Genomic DNA, 21,116 nt, shown 5'->3' on the forward strand with positions numbered 1-21,116 from the left:
ACATTATACTATAAAGGAATGGTACAGTGTTTATAGACTACGTTTAAAATTAGAACAGCATCATATTTCTAGGCCTGCTGCTGTAACTTTCCTTCTATAGTGTCAGTGCAAGCTGCCATAGTATGAGGAAGCTCTGTACCTTCTCATTTTCTCACTTCTTGACTATTAACATGGCAGTGTGAATAGTGTCGGTAGCAAGGTACTTCAGGACTCTGACTCAGTTTCAGTACTCTCTTTGTATTTTGATGCTCAACTAGTTTCTGATGTTTACATTCTCTTATCATCCCCCCCATAGGCACATACACATGCACATAGAATGGTTTTAAATTTACAAAATAAATTAAGCAACTTGTGTGCAGTAGTTAAATGTAATAATGTATATCAGATTTAGTAAATGAAATGTGCCTCATTCTTACGTCTTTACCCAATCTCTTCCTCTTTCTGGCCTAGGAGTGTCAAGAGTTTATAAAGCTGCTCCTCTCCCTCCCTTTTCTTTCTTTCCTCCCTCCCTCCCTCTCTTCCTTCCAACTTTCTTTCCTTTGCCCAACTCATTCTAGCAACTTCACTCTAACACAAGTATGCATGATAATTAGTAATCTCCACTAAAATTATACTTACAACCTTTTCTTACCTGTCTTTAGATATCAAAAATCACGGAAATCTGTCCTTTGGAGCTAGTAGGATTCTACATTACTAGTAAACCCTAAGTTAACCTGTAAGCCTCACCTGCCTGAAGATCAGGTAACTTCCTCGATTCTGAGAGTTGTAGTTCTTGAAAATAATGACAAAGCCTCATGGGAAAAGATGGTGGCTTATGGGTTTTGTCCATATAAGCCCTGACAACATGTGTCTCAGGGCCACTTAGCTGTAAAGTTTCCAGGAGTGGTCCTGACCAAATTCCGTCTTGGTCAGTATATAATATTTTAATAAAATAGCTTGCTTTAATCTGGTCAAAATGGTAGAACTGGTTTTTGTCCAGTGAATCTCAGGGTTAACAGTTACAATTCTTTGATTTATAATATAACAAGATTCAAAGTTCTGGTGGCTTTCTCTTTGATGAAAAGGGAAAGAGAAACACAGAGTTGTAGTATCAACCATATGGCCAACTTCTTTTGGACTTTTATCAGATTATTAGGCTTTCATAACCAAGTTACATCTTTAGACAGAATTGTTAAGGGACCTGGAGAATAGAGACAGAACAAATGACGGGCCTTGTAAGGACTTAGGAAGACACACATTGGGCCTTGTTACCTGGAATGTTCGCTGATCTTATGGGGAGGCACAGAGGAATAAAGTGCTCATGTTGACAAACCTCTTGAAGAAAGTCAAACTTATACTGGCATAAAGTCTGAAATAGAGGCAAACAGAATGGCTATTGTTTGCATATCAAGAATGTTCATAAAAATAGGCAAAAAAGGCGTGTGCTTCAATCTGACCCCTACACAGAAGAAATAGCTAATTTTGTATGACCACCAAGTAGTTCTTAGGTTTAACCAAGTCTGCTTCTTGTAGTCACACTCCTGATCTTTGTACACCACTCAAGGCCACCTAAGGAAAGGAGACCAACTGCTACATTCAACTCATGAGAGAAAATCCCAAGTCACGCCTTTAGCTTATTTCATAATGTGTTTCTTGTGTGTTCACTCCTGTTGCATCATGTGACCGGAGCTCTCTCAAGCATCCATCTCAAACCACAGAACAGACTGTGATCAGGAGGAGGTGAGATCCACAGTCAAGGAAGACAATGGTCCATATTATCTGAGGTGGAGTCAACTTCACACACCACTAGTTCTCAGCGTCATTCACTTCCCCTTGCCTTTGCAGAAAGGCGTGTCTTCCCTATAACATCTGGATTTGGACAGTGAATCACAGAGTTTAGACTTGGTCTAGGATAACTGTAATTCATGTCTGAAGACAATCACATCAGTAGGAATGATTAGCAGAGTTATAACAGTTTTATATCCTCTCTCATGTACGATAATCATTCTTTAAGAGCGAGTTAGCTTGTCACTACTATATTCACTGCTATTAGCTCACAAAATATAAAAGTACCCCTTTACCTAAGATTAAACTTCTACTTTCTGGCAACATCATTCAATAATGTAGAGGATTGCCATTTCAAATAACAACAGTATTTGATGTGCCCTTTTATTATGTGAACAAGTGTATAATTAAGTTATACACACATTTAATTATTCTTCACTGAAACTATGCCGCTTGATCTTCAGAAAAATATGTAGGTCCAGTACAATTATACTTAAATGAAGATTATTCACATCTTGTGCATGATAGCAACACAACTGAATATTCTTTAAATAAATAGTTAAAGGACCTTTAGGACAGAGCTAAGGCTATTCCTAGAATACAGTTTACAGATATGAGTGCATCTATGAAAAAAAAAAAACCAGAAAGATCTCAAATAAATAACTATGTGTATCTCAAGGTCTCAGAGAAAGAAGAATAAACTTCAAAGAAGTAAATGACAAAAATAACAATGGTCCAGGGAAGAAATTAATAAAATAGAGACTAAAAGGATAATACAATGAATCAACCAAAGAGTTGTTCTTTGAAAAGATAAATATGATTAACACACCTTTATACAAACTAATAAAGAGCTCCAAATTAATAAAATTAGAGATAAAAAGAGGGTATGGACAATATATATACCAAACATATACATACAAAGTACCAATATGTACTTTGAAATCCAGCACAATGAAATCCAGAAGATTGTTAGGGAATGCTTTGAAAACACAACCCTTGGATATCTAAAGTAAACAAGTTATTAATCATATATTATCTAATATAGTTAAATCAAGAGAGTACAAACAACTTAAACATACATAACAGTCAATGACATTAAAATAGTCATAAGAAGCCTGTCAACAAAGAAAAGTCCAAAACCAGATAGTATAGATCTCTTTTTATGACTCACTAAATGGGTGCTAGGTTAGTGTTCCACATAGAGATCGCCTTAGTTATCATGCTGGACTTGACAAATGATTACTTTCATCCCTGGTCCTTACCTTCAACTCACCGGAGGAGAACATGCTGATGTAATTGTTCACCATCTTAAACACGAATCCCCGGTCCATAAATGTAAAGCAGCGCTAAGAAGATAAAATTCCAAAGTCAAGTCTTTTTACTTTAGGGATATTTGAAAAGATAATTGTATATCAAAGCAGGGTAATATTTAACTAAGTGTACCATGTGTTTAAGAAAATCTATAAAAATCTATAAAAAATGTCAGAACACCCATCTGCATATAGCAAGTAATGATAATGCCATAGATAGTATAAATGCCTGAAATTCCATATCTGCACCTATTGGCTGTTTAAAATATTGCTTGGAATCTCGCAATGAGCTATTGTAGACTTCTTTCATATAGAAAGTTGTCTGCTTTTTAATTACTTGGTTACATTTTATTATTATTTTTAGCACATTGATCCCAGAGTTGCTTGGGTGGAGACCATCTGCTACACACTGTGGGTGGGATGGGAAGTGGTAAAATCGGCCATCAGTCTTTTCACTCTTATTGGCTTCCTTCAACAGGAGACTGTTCTCTATTTCTTCCAGGGAAACATACATTTGAAGAAGAAAGAGAGAAGATCCCACCATTTCTATTAGGGAGCTGTTTGTGTCTTGCTTATTCTGTTTTCAGACTCTGTTAATCTAGCCAGGAAGGTCTTAGGTCAAATTTATAATGGGCACGTTAATGGTTATGGAATATGTCCTTTTTAGCATCTGGCAAAGCTACTGTTTCTACCAGTTCCCTTTTTACTCTGGACCCTGGTCCTTTAGCCCAGTGGTAGGAACTGGTTTATGATGACCAGTAAAAACGATTGTGGGGGAACATTCATTTATTCCCCAAGTACAGGTTATCTAGCCAAACAGATTGGATATGAAGACCCTCCCTTGTAGAAAGGTGCTTAGCCAATTCTTTTTACTGTTTAGAATGTTTTAAAACACATTTATTAATATCTGAGGTCCATCTTATCATGTATTAGATATTTTCAAATGGTTTTCAAAAGCTAGTTGAAATAAAACAGGGATTAGTCAGATGGAGAGGCAGCAGGACATGGACACTGAACAGGAAAAGCAACATTTGCCTTGACATTATGCTACAAAAGAAGGGCACTTGAACAGATGTGTGTCAGAAAGAGTTGAGAAAAGAAAAAGCAAGGGAAAAAAACAGAAAAGCTATACAGGTTGCCATGCTGTGGGTCCATGTGAGACTCATCTGCTTTAAGGAGAGAACAATAAAAACACACACGATTTTGGCACAATACTGTAAAAATGGTTTGTTTCATGATGTAGGTTGAGGGAGGGCACCTGAGAACCCAGGGCATGTTTGTACACTCACAGGGCTTCCATAGACTCTGTCCTCTTGCTGATTGGAAAACAACTAGCACAATTATGGTCTTATAAACTTCCCATCATTAAATACCAATGACTGGCAGTTATTTATGGCTTAGATCTGGAATGCCCCACCCTGATCTGATCATTACATTTTGAGTGATCAGTAGCCAGGTTATGTTGTTATTTTGATGGTTATGGAGCCTTACCTTTAGGACCTAAGGCTTGGCTAATGGGAGTAGGTTGATAGGGGTGAGACTCTGAAAGTTCTACCCATGGCCTTCCTTCTCTGTTCTGTTTCCTTGTGTCAGCCATGTGAACACATTGCCATATACTCCTGACACCAGAGAACAGTAGTTCTACTTTGCCTTCCCTCGGAAGATGGACCGTGACACTCTGAATCCAGGAGTCAACAAGTCACTCCTTCAATTCTCCTATCAAGGATTTTGTGACAGCCAGGAGGAAAGTAAGGACTGCTCGGATTCACAGTGTTTGACTATTAATGAGGAATTAGACAACTCAAAGTGGGAAACATTGAAAGCCTTCTTGAGGAATGGCCATTAACAGATTTCTGGGAGTACAAGAGATTTATAATGCAACACCAAGAGGGCAGTGCTGGGGTGGGAAAGTTTGGGGCTCATCAGTTCCTAGAATTGGGCCAAATCAAGACTTTCAATTTTACATTTTCCAAATCTGGTTTTAGTTCCTTTCTTTTTCTCTAGTACTTTTTAACAACGATCCCAAAAGCATTTGTTGTCTTCTGTGTCAATAAATTATTAATAAATTAATAAATAAAATGTAATTAAATTAAAAGTGTGTGTGCTTGATGGATTTCCTGGACATTTATGATAAAAAACATAATCTTTCTATTCACAAATTTCTCGTGTGTGTGTGTGTGTGTGTGTGTGTGTGTGTGTGAGTGTAGATGAACCTGGAGTCTATGTAAAGTATTGTTATTGCTATTTTTAGCTATATGTGTTTATTATCAGTCTATGATTTCTCACCATTACTGTTTACTTTTTCATCTTGGACATTTTCCATTGCCTGTAGTGGGTAGCCATTCCAGCTTTGATCTGGAAGTTCCAACCCCCATTAAGGCTTTGGTAACTGTCACGCCTACAAGGTGGGGTCAAGAGAGGACCCTGAAGATCCAAGATCAGGATGTACTGGCTCTCTTGGTTCCTAGAGCCTGGACACTGGAGGTAGACCGTGCAGAGTTCCTCAGAGAACACTGCTGGACTGTGCCACACCTTTCCCAGACCCTGTTACCTATCCCTTCACTTGTAAGTTACCCCACAAAATAAACCTCCCTTTTAACTACATGGAGTGGCTTTAATAATTTCACCAATAATTGCCTCCACATGAGGTTTATACATAGACAGCAATAACCTTTGTATAAATACACTACAAATAAACACATTTTTTTAACAAGCATCTAAGCCAAGAATAGTATATATGGGGTCTTTTCCCTTTCTTAGAAAATCAGTTAGTCATCTTTTTTTCTTTCATTTTAGGGAAGAATACTGCAGAGGTTTCTTTAAATGCATTTTGCTTATAAGTTGGACTGGATATAAATTCGTTCACCAAATTTTCTATTCTATCAAGCACTTTTAGTATGTCACCAGCAACACAAAACACTTTATTCTCATGGGCCTTAAAGTGTGATAGAAAATGTGAGTCATTTCCCCTCCTTTATTATCTTCCCTTTTAACACAGACCATCCTTTTCTACTTGAAAGGAAAAAAATATTAAAAAATATCAAGGGGAGGGAATGGTAGAGTGTCAGTGCAGTGAAAGCAGCGATGGGGAACTGGGGACAGAAGGATTCGAGCAGAGAGTAGTTTGATGGGGAGGGGAGACCAGAGGCCAGGGGAAAGGTTAGCCAGAGTGACATGTGCATGAAGAAGCTTTCTTGGAAAGAAATGGCTTTGCAACCCACATAAAAAGTAGAAGAAGAGATAATAGCGCACATGTGATATGAACGAGCCTCCAAGTTGGAATGTTAAAATGTATTTCAGGAGAAGAAATGTAGATGTGGCAGTGTTCATCTTACCTTCTGAACCTTCATCATAATAGAGAGTAAGTTAACAGCAATTAGGATGCTTTGCAGCCACTGTCAAGGGGACTTGAACAGAACTGTGCTCTCACATAGCTGTACCTTAAGGAATCTGGCGACGCTGTGGTTCGCCCTTTTTGTTTCCTCCAGGGCATCCTTGTATTTCCAAATCACATGGTCGCACAAGCCCATCACCAGATTGTCTAGTTCACTTTGGTAAGACTCAGGGAATCTTTGAGCTCTGGGAAGCTAAGGAAAGAATGTCTTATTCATAATGTGGTGTGTGACGTACCAAGCCGGGACAAGCAAACTGAAATACTTATATTTTATAGACCAGCAAATCAAAGGAGCTCTTTGGAAAACTTGAAAGAAGTAAAACTTAAAAGCCTTTTAAGTTTCAAGGTCATAATTCTATCATTTTTATTAAATGTTCCCTTCTAGCTTTACATTAAAAACTGTTAATCTCAAACACTCAAGCAACATGTGCAAAGCAAAATGTGAATAATTTCATGCCCTCATATATTAATTCCCTCCTCTTTTCTCCCAGGAAACAACTATTAAACTTTAAATAAAACATATTAATTTTAAAATGAACATTATTCCAAAATAATTTCTAGTCAGACAAATCCATTTATCTTAATTTAGAATGATTTTTAAAAAACATGAATCCTCCCAATGGAAAAACTATGAGTGCTCAGCCTTAAAAGAGACATCTATAGCAAGGTCCCCTCCCCATCCAAGGGAGTATCACAAAAGAGAGGGTGGAAAGAATTTAAACCATGGAGGATTGGGAAGAATGTCATGAAATGCTGCCACCCAGATAGGACATTGCTATGGCTACTGTGATCACACAATGGTTATAGAAACCTGTACAAGATTGGACCCTGAGATATCAACATGGAGTGAGGATGTGCCCTACTTAGCTCCCTAAGGAGCTAATGGCTGTTAGTGGATGTTGGAGGAGGGTGTGTAATTTTGTCTAATGTTGTAGCCTATGGGAGATTAGATGGGAAGAAAAAGGGGTTCAGAGGAAAGTAAAAGGGAATAAGAGAGGGTAATGGGCAGGGGTGAGTATGGTCACAATATATCATATATATGTGTGAAATTGTCAAAATGTAAAGAAATATGGTAATGACTATCCAGGGGATGGCTCAGCTGGTAAATTGGCTTCTTTGGAAGCAGAAGGAGTTGTAAAGGCTGGACATGGTGGCTTGCATAAACCCTATCACAGGGGGTTTTTGGATCACCGAGCTCCAGGTTTAGAGAGAGACCATCTCAAGAAAACAAGGTGGAGAGTAATTGACGTCAACCTCTGGCCTCCACATGAGCTCACACACATGTGTTCCTGCACACACACATGCACTCACACACTAACACATGTACATTGTACACGGACAAAAATAAAAATGCAAAAATTTTTAATAAATAAGCAAATAACTGGGTGAGAATAACTACTGGTCTGAAACAGTTTCTAACATGAATTCTAGTCAGTCCTAACTCTATGGTTCTAGGATTTACCACAGATAAGAAATATCAAAATCCAAATGAATGAAAAAAATTAAAAAAAAGAAATATCAAGATACTTCTGACACTAGATATAGAAGAGCTTCTCTGTGAGATTATATAACATATTTAATATAATTTTATGCCATGTTTGGAAGTCAGTATAAAAGGGGAAGTTTGAGAATGCTGAGCTGTCTCTTGGGTTTGTATAGGCCTTTCCTATACGGTTAATGAGATCCACTCATCTCTACAAGTTGGGTTTAGTGATTGTTGTCACCAGAGCTAGAGTTAGAGCGAAGCATGTAATGTTCAACTACAAGCACACAGCCTTTCATACTGTGAGAATACAAAACACAACCAAACACGAGGGTTGTTATTACAGGGATTGGTTTAAATGGAGATTTAATGATGGGACATTGGAGCTGACTTTCATCTTTTCTTTCCATAATACCACTTATAAGTATTTCGAAAGTCTCATCATTATTCCTTATATATATTTAAAATTTATTGTTGAAATCATACAAATGGATAAAAAAAAAACACCCAACCTAATGAATCACATACACCATTTTCATTCTTCTCTGTATATCTTGGGCAATAAGGATAAGCAATTTACCATTACAAAGGCAGCAGTCATTTATTTATGTATTATGTTTGTGTCTGTGGGGAGTATTGTGTGTACTCAGGTATATATGCATATGTGTGTGTATAGGGAGGGCTGGAGGCCAGGGATTAATCTCAGGTGTTTTCTTTAGGAGCCATTCTCCTTGTTTTGTGGGGCATGATCTCCCATTGAGACCTGATGCTTGTTATTTACTATGTCTAATGGCCAATGAGCTCCAGAGAATCTCCCTGTCTCAATTTTCCAGTACTGGAATTACAAATGTACGCCACCATACCTTGCTTTATATATGGGTGTTTGGACTTGAACTTGTGCCCTTGGGTTTTGCAGAAAGCACTTTACTGACTGGGCCATCCTCTGGTTCAACAATCACTTGTTAAAAAAAATGAAACACATTTGTAGCTTCCTCACTGAGTGTTGTTAATTTCTGAGACTCATTACATATACCAGAGCTTGTATTTTCTCCCTGGAGACATGTACAAATGCTATATATTTTTGATATTCTCTTTCTTCCTCCCTCTTTAAGCCTTCTGTTGAAATTCTCCTTGTGTACTGCTCCTACTCTTAGCCCAAAGGCATGTGGTATGGTAAATGCACAAGGAGCATTTTCAACCATTCCCTGAATGAATATCAGAAAAGCTTGAGGTGAAGGACAGCAGAGAAAGGGAGTGAGACTCAGAGGCTCCCAAACTGCGTATCTGGAGAGAGAGAGGAGGACTCGGGCTGTGAGACAGCCAAGGCCATGAGAACTGGACCCAGGTATGGGCCATTTGGGAACTTTGTTGGAAACAAGTAAATGATGGGGAGGAGAAAGCTAGTCAGCTCCATAGACCTGCTGGTGCTTGAAATCAGTGTTGAGAAGACCTTTAGCAGATCCCAGGAATATGAACGTCCCCTAAATCAGAAGACCAGGGGTCACACAGGGATACTCTGTCCAGCCACGTCACATCTCTTAGCAGACCAAATGAGGCATTGCACCTAATCCCTCAAATTCCCCACACTTGCTCCAGAAATTCATGACCCAAATACCTCAGTGTAGAAAGACACACTTCATAATTAAAAGAGAGAGAAGAGAAAATAAAATAAAATATGCAAATACTCTGGGAGAAGTTTACTTTGAATGCTTTTGTGTCAAATGAGACACCTTTTCCTATGGAGACTAGTAAAAACATAGGAAGGTGCTGGTTTCCTGTATGAATTAGTGGAGGGCTACTGCTGAAGTAGGTCACGTAAAGGCCAACTGGGATCAGTGAAAGAGGAATTCCTGGGCACAACAGGGTGTCTAGATATTTTGTTCTCAGTCTGTTCTGTGACCCATCTATGTGAGAAGATACACATAAATCACACTGGTAGCAGAATTTAGTCCAATCCATTCTCTTACAGCTGAAATAAACAGCCCCTATCTAGATGTCAAGAGTCATTTTTACTGCCCAGCACTACAGTGGCATTACAGCAGTGAGCGAGAATTTCGCATCCCCACAGGGTAGAATTTAGAGATAAGAATCATTTTTATCCTCATGTTAGATTTTCCTCTTCTTTGGGGCAGGATTCTTATTTCTAGAAGAAGGAAAGCAGGTGTATCCAAAAAACAAAACAAACCACATGCAGGGACTGGGGTGAAGACATTTACTGCTGCAGATGGATGAACAGCAAAGGCACTTCTGTCCTACCAAAGTCAAGGTGATGGTTGGAAAGTGCTGGGACCTGGAAGTGTGGGTAAGTGTTTCTGTCACTGAGGAAGGATCCCTGTGTGTTTTCCTAACCTTTAATGCCTATAGAGAGTATCTTCTATCCCTCTAACAGTCAGTTCTTCTCATTAGAGAAGACACTACAAAGACTTAGTTTCATAAGGAAATAGACAAACTCTAGGCAAGCTGACCCAGCTGTTCCTTGGTTAAAAGGCCTGACCTAATGGCTTCCTGGACTTAATCAAGTCACAGAGAACATACCACAGTTGGCTATGGAAACCAGGTAGCAGCTACAAGAGCAACATGAAAGACATTTAATATTGGACACCAAAGCTGTTTGATTTAAGGGACAGATTATAAAAGGGTACGCCTTAGAATTAATAGCTAAGAAGGTATTTTTTTGAGCATGTAGGAGTAAATGACAGGTAACTTGTTATAAGGCTTTGATGGCTTTTCAGACCCAAGAAATGAATTTAAGTCATCTGAAGTGAAATTTGTAAATGTCTTAGCTACTGTAGCAGAGGATAAGGGCTGGAATAGAGATGTAGAAGAAAGTGTACATGAGGGAATTGCTGTTAATAGAGCCCATTGTGCCCATTAGACCATGAAATTGCATAGGAAAGCACAGCAAATACTCCAATGAGCCCAAGACACCAACAAGGTGCTGGTACTACCATTCCTGCCATGTGCCATGCCATGGTGTCTGGTGTGTGTTGGTAGCACAAGTAGTCACAGTACTGACTCATTAACAGCCATGGAGATAATGGGTCACTCTAGTAACAGAGACCCTGTGCCATGCTTGGCAATGACACTGTGATTAGTGGTAAGGCTATAGGGACATCCAAGGAAGCTCAACTCTGAGGGACTTGTAGAGCTGGACAATTCCATATGAAATATTTAGGAGCTGAACTATGGTAATGACTGACTGGACAAAGAAGTTAGGGCCAGACAACTTGAGGATGGAGGTCTGTGTCTTTAACTAGACATAATCCTGTCTCTGACCAGCGTTAACTTCTACATACAGTGAATATGAATTAAGAGGAAGCTGAGTAAGAGGAAAGCTTCCAAAACCTCTACTGAGTAACTTATATACAGTGATGATTCTATCTAATTTTTCTCCCAAAGGTCTTATGGACATTTACCAAAGCTATGCATGCTGGAAAGAGGGGGACATTTGCATATTTCAAGCACTATTGGACACAGGATCTACATGACATTCATAGCTAGAAATCTAAATCCCCCTCATGTCTACCCTGCTAAGAGTACAGACCTACAGGTATGTAGATGGAATCTTGACTCAAGCTCTGATAACATTTAGATGAATGGGATGGGTGGCAAAGAGCCACTCCAAAGTCATCTACCTGGTCTCAAATGTGAAGTTTATATAGAAGAAACTAACATTTGGATTAACACTGCACATGGAGGTCATTGTTTGGAGCTGTCCTTGTGAGGATGTCAGAGGGAACTCTGACATTGCCTGTCCCCCACGAGGAAGGCAAGTCAGGACAATGTCACTGACCTGCTGTGCCCACCACTGCAACACTGACTGAGTCTACTTCTGGTGGTGGTGGTAATGCCAGGTGGGGGTGCACACTGACATTCCTCTCTTGGCTCTATCCAAATGGAGGCCAAGAGAGGTGTGTGAGATTTCAAGGCATTCTCTTGGGTGCTCAGGGATTGGTCCTCATTCCCTGACTCTGTGAGTAATTATAGATCACATGTAGCGACCTTGGCTACAGAAATGGGGTTGCCAGAGATTCAGACCACTCTGGAAGGAGAGTCTGGGCCACATTCTCTGGTGGGTCACTGAGACCTTCCCAGCTATGAGCTATGGTAAGAGGACCTGGAATGGATTGTAGAAGAAGGGGTGGTGAGTTTAGGTAGGCTTCTGAGGAGACTGTGATAGGAGCTGGAGTTAATTCTACAAACCCCTCTTTTTCTAAGAGAGGCCTATGGGGGCTGTGGAGGAGCAGATTCATGAGTGTGTGAGTGTGTGCAATGTGCCATCATAACTGTGCACCATTAGGAGCCCAGACATTTCCCTAACTGATATAAAACATGTAAAAAGCTGCTGTATCTCAGACCCAATCAATCACTCATGGCAAAAATACATTATCTCAGGCTTCTTCCAGTGATGGAGCTAGCTGAGATTTGCCAGCATGACCTGTGCAGTGTGCAATTCCTCCAGTGAGCATCCTCTGCTTCCATATGATGCACTGGCAAGGCTGAAAGCTTCTGCAGTGACAGGCTCATTTAAACCAACATCCCTTCCTTCTCCATTTTCTCTCATAGGTATCAGATCTGTCTACCTCTTTTTTTCCAATTGTCCTTTATAATTACTTCTCCCCAATAGATTTTTGCATTTGTAATTTTGTCTTGGCATCTGGTTCTGAATGGGCCTTTATTAACATACATGATCAGTTCTTGTACTTAAAAAGCAATTAACATAAATTGCTAAGGTTTTACACAACCAATAAAAGTGGAACTAATGAGAACATGTTCATTAGTGTAATTGTTGGATGATATTACATTGCTATATTACCTATGATCTTACCTGAATTTTATTTGTATCAATCAAGTGCTGTGCCATTGATTTTAGAATAATTGCAAAGAAGAACCAAGAATGCTATAAAGGAGAAGGCAATAAAAGATTTATTAATCTATGTAAAAATAATGATTATGATCTTTACAATACAATATTGCTACACTTTTTTTTAAATCTTAAAGTAAATGAGTAAGTAAATTGACCAGGGGAGTAACACATTCTCTGTTACCTTAGGATAACCTTTATCAAAGTTATAATTGTCATAGCTCACATCATACATTATTACATACATTAGCCCCTTAATAATATCAAAAAGTTAAAGCTAAAAAGTGTAGTTTACTTGAGACGACTTTCTGAGCATTTGTTCATGAAAGATTTATTCATGAATATTTGTTTCACTTAAGTTAACAAAACTAAAATAAAGCTTTTGTGATAGGCTCATCACTGGGCTCTTAATTTTGTGCTTATTTTGCTATGTGTTAATCATTTTCCCACTAATACTTACACGTTGAAAGTGTATTTCCTTTTTTCTACCATTGAACACCAAATAAAAATTGCTATTCTCGGGGCTGGAGAGATGGCTCAGAGGTTAAGAGCACTGACTGCTCTTCCAGAGGTCCTGAGTTCAATTCCCAGCAACCACATGGTGGCTCACAACCATCTGTAATGAGATCTGGTGCCCTCTTCTGGCCTGCAGACATACATGCTGTATACATAATAAAAATAAATAAAAAAATTTGCTATTCTCTACCTATTCTCCTGAGACTGTCTTTTTAATCCAACAAACTTCATTTAGAGTCTTATTATGGAGCCTCACTAGCATGGGGTCACATCACCACACCACATATTCAATCATCAAGGACCTCTCTGCTGTACTACCACAGAGTATTTGAATCACATCCAGTTTCTGTCTAGTACAAAGCTGTGGTGACCTTTGTGGATCATCACCTTAAGTCCAAGAGACTGGCTTAGGCGAAGGGGATGAGAGGCTGATGTCCATTCTAAAGAAGCAGATGTGACTTAGTGAAGGGGTCACTTCCCTGAAGAAATGCAAATGCCTGCTTGATAGTGGAAGTGAAACCCACACTATCAAGAGTATTTAAGGAATCCAAGGAACACTGCAACTACCTCCATCTCCTATCCTGTCCCTAACTGCACCTTTAGCCATTACACCAAATGGTCCGCCGTTTGTTTCCATAGTCAACAGACTCTCTCCATCCTCATGGCGGTCCATAGGCATGGCGGGCTGCTCATGGCTTCTCTGACTTCATCTAAAAGCTCCCATCCTTGCCCACAGTGCTTCTCTCAGACTCAGAGTTATCTTACTGAATAGGTAAGGCCTTTCCTGCACCTGCTGTGCTCTCTGAAATCCCGATGGCCAGCTCCCTTCCTTTTTTCTCAAGTGTCCTCTTCTCTATCAGGTCACCTGCCTACCCTAGTAGAGGTGCTTATTTCTTTGAACTGCTCCACACTTTCTTTTCCCATGTGACTTGCCATCAACATATAGTTTATATTTAAATTACATCACTAGCTCATTCCACCCAGTAAGCTCCCAAAGGCATGGAACTTTAGTCTCCTCTCTAATACATCCCACGTGCTTGAAGGTAGGCAGGCACCTGAAATATACCAGTTGAATAAATATGATGAATATACTCAGAAGGCTTCTCAAAAACTAAACTTCTTGGTCTGTCAGAATTAGATTTTTGTGAGCTTATGCTGATGGCTTATGATGTCTTAATGCCTTTCTAGATATTTGCAATCAATTGGACCCAACCAGATGAATTTGTCAAATCATGATAGACAAAAAGCATGAATCTAAATTCAGGGTTCCAACATCATTTTATAGGTTTTTCACGGTCTCTTCTTCATGTCACTGCATATGTTTCAACTTGAGATCGAAAACTGCTGTCACTCACTTATCCTCTATTGTCAATATGCTCATTAATATGCCATTACAATTCTGTCCTACTTTTTCCTACTATAACTAGCTGACCAAGCTCTGTGCTATACTTACTGTTTGTGAATATTTCCAGATAATTTTTAATAGTAATTCATTCTGCCTTTAAATCAAAGGATCAAACTTGGGTGCAACCTCCTCTTCTCTCTGTGTCTTGATATAGAAGACACCGCTTTTACTTGATAATTTGATATATCAGAAATTAGAAGGAAAATGACTTGTGGAAATCAGTGAGTCCTGTCACCTTCTAGCGATAGAGTCCTGTATCCACTGCTAGAAACTTATGCACCATTATGAAGAGGGTTACCTTTAGGATATGCTTGACTACTGTTGAGTCATTTGACTTCAAAAGATCACTCAAATTTTTAGCCAGTTCCTCATGTATCGTTCTCTCTTTGTAGGACCTGGTCTTGAATACAAACTGGAGAAAACCCAGAAAAATGAACAAAGTTAATTACTCTTAAAAGGCTTCAAAGATTACCCTACACAAACAACTCATTTCTCATAATCAGCTGTTTGTGTCAGCTTTAGTCATGGAGTCAGCAGAGGCTTGATGGGAAGAGCAGGACACACTGGCTTCTATTTGGGGTCTTTGCAGAAGTAGAGCCTTGCTCACCAAAGCTCTCCTTGGCACTCTTTCTGTAGAAATCAAGAGAAAGGGCCAGAGAGCCATTGAGCAAGTTCAAGGAATCATGGAGGGTTTGGACCCACCTACTTAGGACACACTCCCCTTCTCTTTCCTTCCATTGGCAACAGGTGGCATGGTAGCAATTCTTCATCCTGAAAGGGTAGAGCACCCACTCAAATAGCCAAGTGGGGAAGCAGGTGCTTTCCAGAAGTGAGGAGATGAGCTCCCCATAAGCCCAGGTTTTATCACCTATGCTAGACACAGCTATCAAGAGGTTGATAAACACCAGCCATCAGTAAGATAATGAACGCTGCTTTCCTTTTCTTCCCCCCAAGGATTATCTTGGTGATAACCTTCTTTATTTCTTCATATATTTTAAGAACATCAACACATACATATGAATACACATATTTCAAAGGCATTAAATGCTTCATATTGAATTATAGTCATTTGTTTATGAGTTGTGTTTGCCTCAAGAAAGGTATTGTCTTCATGATATTCACAATTTAGAACAGACTACAACATAGAGAGAGGGCAGACAGGAGACTGGTACATTTACTCTTGGATCTCTAACCCTTTCTTTGGACTTTGAAGCACATCAGCACCAGGGTAGGCCCTGAGGTTTGAAGTTCATCTCCAAGGGGAGACGGAGAGTTAATGGGCTCATAAAACCAGCTACAGCTAAGGGTAATTAGTTTTCCCTAAGCATTGAACTTCCTATGAAGACAAACTTACCACCAACTGTTGAATCCTACGCAGTTATTTAGCCTGAAGGGTGTTCTGTTTCAACTAGCACTGGACTAGTCTAACCTTACAAACATGCTTCTTAGAATTGTTGGTGCTACAAACCCCTGTGAAGCGCAGCATTTAATTAGATTGATGCAGACACACATCTTTGAAAAAGACACAGTGTATGTGTGCAGTTTTGATACTGTAGATGGAGTGAGTTAGCAGTGGGTACCACTGAACTTGAAATGGTGTTTTGTTTACTTGTGGATAAATACAAATTACAATGACTATAACATCACCCAAGGATATACAAGCATGTCTTGAAATCAGCCCATCAGTCACTTACAATGTTCCTAGGGGTGGGACTTAATATATATCTATATGTTAAATGTTTCCCTTCCATCTCTGTTAAAAATAATTTCAAACTCTTAGCACAAGGTCAGGCTGTTAGCCATATACCTTAGCAGGAGTCTGGTCACAGAATCACATGTCTGGGTCCTCGTCTGGTCTGTCTCCTCTTCTGTATCAGAGGAGATAGCTGAGGTTTCCTAAGTCACCACTTAGACTGAAGTCTCTCACTTCTTAGTTTAGGGACTTTTTTTTTCTCCTGGACTGATCCACAAGTTGGTTGTACTTATTAGGAAGTGTTTATTTATTTCAAAATAAATTCTAAAATATCCTTAGGAATTGTCAATCTGAAATTCCATGTAAGTATAGCTCTGGATTTGAGCTACTTTAGAACAAAGGGTAAACCACCTCTCTTCTGTATTGTAGAATGTGACACTCTTGTCAAGATAGTTCATGTTTCTGGGTGAGAATGAAGCCTATTCCAAGATGCATTTCCAAGAGCGCCACAGAGTAAGAGATCTGAGCATCCGAGGTTCTAACAGGAGCTGGCCTTGGTGATGACAGAAGTAGTCACAACACCTGAAGTTCTTAATATATTTAAAAACAACTCCATTAGAGCAAGGAAATTGATTCTACAGTTGAAATGGAGTTGTCTGAATGAAGTACAATGATTGAAGGTATTATTTTATTCTATTTGGTCTCTTTGTGGATTGAAATAGAAAGTTAGTATTGAGAAGATAAACTCTTCCCAGATAATTAGCAAATACACTCATCAATCCACTAGCAAAGCAAGTGATGCCCCTCTATGAAGCACAGAGCAAACTATACGGTATTTGTAGGTGTAATTAGCTTTCAGTAATTGAAGTCAAGGTCCTAGCAGGTACAATTATAGTCTAAGGAAGGGGCTGTGAAATGACTATTCTAGCATGCAGGCTCTTTTAAGGAGGGTCACATACTCATGCTTTGGTATTTGGAGAAGACATCTAACACTTCTCACAGAAAATACATAGATAGGAATCCTTGCATGTAGAATCTCAGAGTGGTTCATTCCAGAACAAGATTTTTAACTACTTCCTTTTGTAGCAACATTTTTGTGACACCAATCATTGTTAAACAAAGAAGTTTCTATCACAGAAGGCCCCAGTTCTTCTCCAGTTGCATTTCTAAACATCTAGAATGTACACGTTTATCCCTACATATGACTTGAATATATTTCCTTTAAAAAGCAACATGTCCAAAGATCCAGTCTGTGTGTATACAAAATGGAAATGTAAGTTTTCTATGTATCAAAAAGTAATTAAGAATGCTTGTATTTTGTTTTCAATGAAAGGATGCTTGGAGCAGAGCTATGAGAATGCAAACATCACCACAAGTTCATTGGCACTGATTCACAGCCAACTGGTAATGAGACTAGAACATCTCCAAGTAGACACTTGACAAGGGACACGGAGGAAGCAGTGCACACCAATGAGATGGGCAGATGGTTCATGCCAGAAGATAAAGGACTTAACATACCAGAAGCAGGTACAAATATACAGTAACTGGGGAAATGAAATAATGCCTGAGAAAACAATAAAAAGAGCTAAGAAAACATTACAGAAGAAACACAGAGCATTCAACAAACCCGCAGAAGTCTTTCTTAATTTAGCATAGAAATTTCATATATTTCTAGTGTCAACTTCAAAGGAGCAACACTTTAGCTTTCTCTTCTGTCTTTTTCTTCCCACCATTCCCACACTGATATTCATTTACACATGCACATAGTGCTTTTACACTTAAACAATACAGCTAGCCCATTAATGCAAAGAAATGGAATTCTGCTAAGGTGAACTCGTGTTCTGACCATGGTGGGCACCATCCAACTTCAGGGTGAGACCCTCCCTCTTAGTGCAGACAGGAAACAAAACAAGCCACACAGCACAGGGCACGTGATCAGTACCCTAGTGGCGATTCCATACCTTAATGTATGACTGGACAGAATGGTCTAGCTGCTCCTCATGACACTTGGCCACAATGTCAGCCAGAACCCTGGAAAAGCAAGGATGTTCAGTGGTCTGGCTGGAGATATAAAAAGATTCTACTGCCTTAGAATACTTGGAAAACGGGGTATTTCATGAATGAGTGAATGCATGAATGAATGAACCAGCCAATCCACACTCTTTTCTTGCCTTCCTCACTCCCCAGCAGAGGGCACTTGACATATCCCTATCACCTGGGAGTAATTTCCAAACAGAAGCATTCCAAGAACCCACTAAAGTGTAAGTCAGGTCTTAGGGCATAAGATCACACTGGAGACATTTTCTCTGAGCTGAATACACTATTTGTGGTCCCTGCACTTTCTGACATTGTCTTCCTGGAAAAGGGATCATTTTAAGTACCTAATTAGGCTCTGATTAGTGCCCATGTTCCATTTTAAAGGGCTCACCTTTCAATCAGTGAGCAGAAGACCTATTTTTGGAAAAAGAGATTAGGTTAAGCTGTATATTTCCCTCATTAGCTGGGCTAGGGTTTCATGTAGCAGTGGTTCAGTGGTTATGTTGATATTTTTCGTATTAACATAACCAGTTGCTGCATGGCTGGAGAGCTTTGGGAGATCTCAGAAACTCTAACAGGTCTATAAGCTGCAATATTGAAAAGTCTTGTCAACATCTACATATACACGCAGCTGAAAGGGATACCAGTTGATGTCACAATTTGAGATTTTTAATCTGGGTCCAGAACTGGGTCCAGATTTTTAATCTGGATGTTTGTGGAACTGATGCTCATACTTTAATTTCCCAGAACTTCAGGGTTTTATGTTAAAAACAAGGCTGAAAGCCTTCATTGTAGAAAAGATAAATAATATGAGCAAGGAAGAAACAGTCAATATTTTGATACTAGCTGTGATTTTTTTTTTATAATGCTAGGGCTAGTTTTGAAACAAACAACAAATATATGATTAAATCATCAATTCAAGATAATATAAATGCAGAATTCTGAGTTTCTGATTAGACTTATTAGTGATGTTGGATGAGTATGGTTCTACCAAATTTAATACAAAAGAAAGGAAACAGTGCAATTAAAAAATTCTGTGGGATTATGAAATGATACAACTATTCTGGTAAACATTCTAGCAGTTTCTAAAAAAATTCTAACACTCAACCAATGACTTGTATAGTCATTGTGTTACTGTGGATTCACATAAGAAGTCAGGCATTAGAGCTATGTTTACATAGAATTTATATATGCGTATTTATAGTGACTGAGTTCATTATAACCCCTAAATTGGAAAAATTCAGATGTCTTTCAACAATTGAATCATTAAACAAACTGTGGTACAACCCATGTCATAGAATACTATTCATCCATGAAAAGAAGTGACCTGATCATAGATAGACAACCTGGGTGACTCCAGAGAATTGTGATGCATGGAAAAGCTAATGACTGCATCCTGTATAATTCCATACATACACAGAGATAGGTGTGTGTGTGTGTGTGTGTGTGTGTGTGTGTGTGTGTGTGTGTGTGCTGACAGTGGGGGAGACTAAATAATGAGTATACTTATTCTCTCCATATTACCCCTTTTAACTTCTAATGAATCTATAATTATCTCAAAATAAAATGTTTAAAGCACAAAAGAAAAAAAATCTAGTGTTCCACTAATGATAATAGTCAGGAATCTGAAAACAAGGGTTTGAGCATGAGACATGCTTAAATCTGAAAAGTATGTTCACATGAACCTACACAAATGTGGCTATTTAGTCAGATTCATATCATTAGGGTTCTGTCTGATGAAGGGTGGCACAATCTGTCCCCCACCCCACGGTTGCTATGGATACCTGGTGATGGTCGCAGTGATTTCTTCTTCCTCATTCTGCACTAGAATTTTGAAGAGCTGATTCAAGATGATAGGCAGGAAGCTCATGATCGAGTGGATCTTGTCCACATTTAGTAAGTTCTGCAGTGAGTTGATGGGAAGAAACATGTAAAGAAACAAGGGGAAGTAACCCAGCAAATCTGCGGGTGTTTTTAGAAATAGGATGTGATCATGCGATCATCTGGTCATTCGCTTTATGTGTCATTATGGCAGAAGGTGGAGGTCATATTGAAAGGACTCTGCTTCATTAGCAATTGGAAATACATTCTCATTTTCAATTGTTTTTGTTTAGGATAAAAAAACAAACAAACAAAAAAACAACCACTGATCTTTGCCTTTTCTCCTTTTCATGTGAACAGAACCATGTAGAAAGCATGAAGGAAAACTCATTTGCTCCCTAAACTGTAAGGTCTTTTAAAGTCCCTAATGATCATCACTTCTTAGTTTGCTATTCAGTGGGAAATAGGTTTTCTTTGCCAGTTTCTATGCCCCAAAACACTAAATGTGCACACCATGTTACCTTACAAGCACGGACAAAACTCGAGGTAGGTGACTGAGACATGTCTTTTTCTCTCTTTTGGCACTGATGGAAAAATGCATTCACATGTGTGTCCTGCAAAGGCAAAGGAAGTGTTTATCTGTGGTGGCACACAAACTCTTGAGAGATGGCTGCAAGCACTTCTAAGCAGCGTTTCCCCGCGACATCAGACTAGAGCCCCTTTGATTTTCAGTAGACAGAGAGGTCACCTGAAGGTCCCTAACTGAACTCCAGCACTATGGATGACGATGCCCACACTCTCACATATTTCATACTCAGAGTTCTCCCAT

General features: G+C 39.1%; 1 protein-coding gene across 13 annotated transcripts in view; it reads right to left on the reverse strand.

The window, feature by feature from the left end:
- The window catches only part of Dock10 (dedicator of cytokinesis 10), a 250,718-nt gene that overhangs the window by 49,120 nt on the left and 180,482 nt on the right, over positions 1 to 21,116 (reverse strand). For all 13 annotated transcript variants that reach the window (XM_036173029.1, XM_036173030.1, XM_036173037.1 and 10 more), the window contains exons 23-30: positions 20,809 to 20,901; positions 20,251 to 20,369; positions 18,391 to 18,460; positions 15,035 to 15,148; positions 12,780 to 12,851; positions 6,515 to 6,661; positions 3,027 to 3,110; positions 1,252 to 1,348 (exon numbers count right to left, since the gene is read on the reverse strand). In XM_036173029.1, coding sequence (XP_036028922.1) covers positions 1,252 to 1,348; positions 3,027 to 3,110; positions 6,515 to 6,661; positions 12,780 to 12,851; positions 15,035 to 15,148; positions 18,391 to 18,460; positions 20,251 to 20,369; positions 20,809 to 20,901 — 796 coding nt within the window. The remainder of the gene's footprint in view (positions 1 to 1,251; positions 1,349 to 3,026; positions 3,111 to 6,514; positions 6,662 to 12,779; positions 12,852 to 15,034; positions 15,149 to 18,390; positions 18,461 to 20,250; positions 20,370 to 20,808; positions 20,902 to 21,116) is intronic.

The sequence above is a fragment of the Onychomys torridus genome, chromosome 23 (genome assembly GCF_903995425.1).
Source record: "Onychomys torridus chromosome 23, mOncTor1.1, whole genome shotgun sequence".
Lineage (NCBI taxonomy): Eukaryota > Metazoa > Chordata > Mammalia > Rodentia > Cricetidae > Onychomys > Onychomys torridus.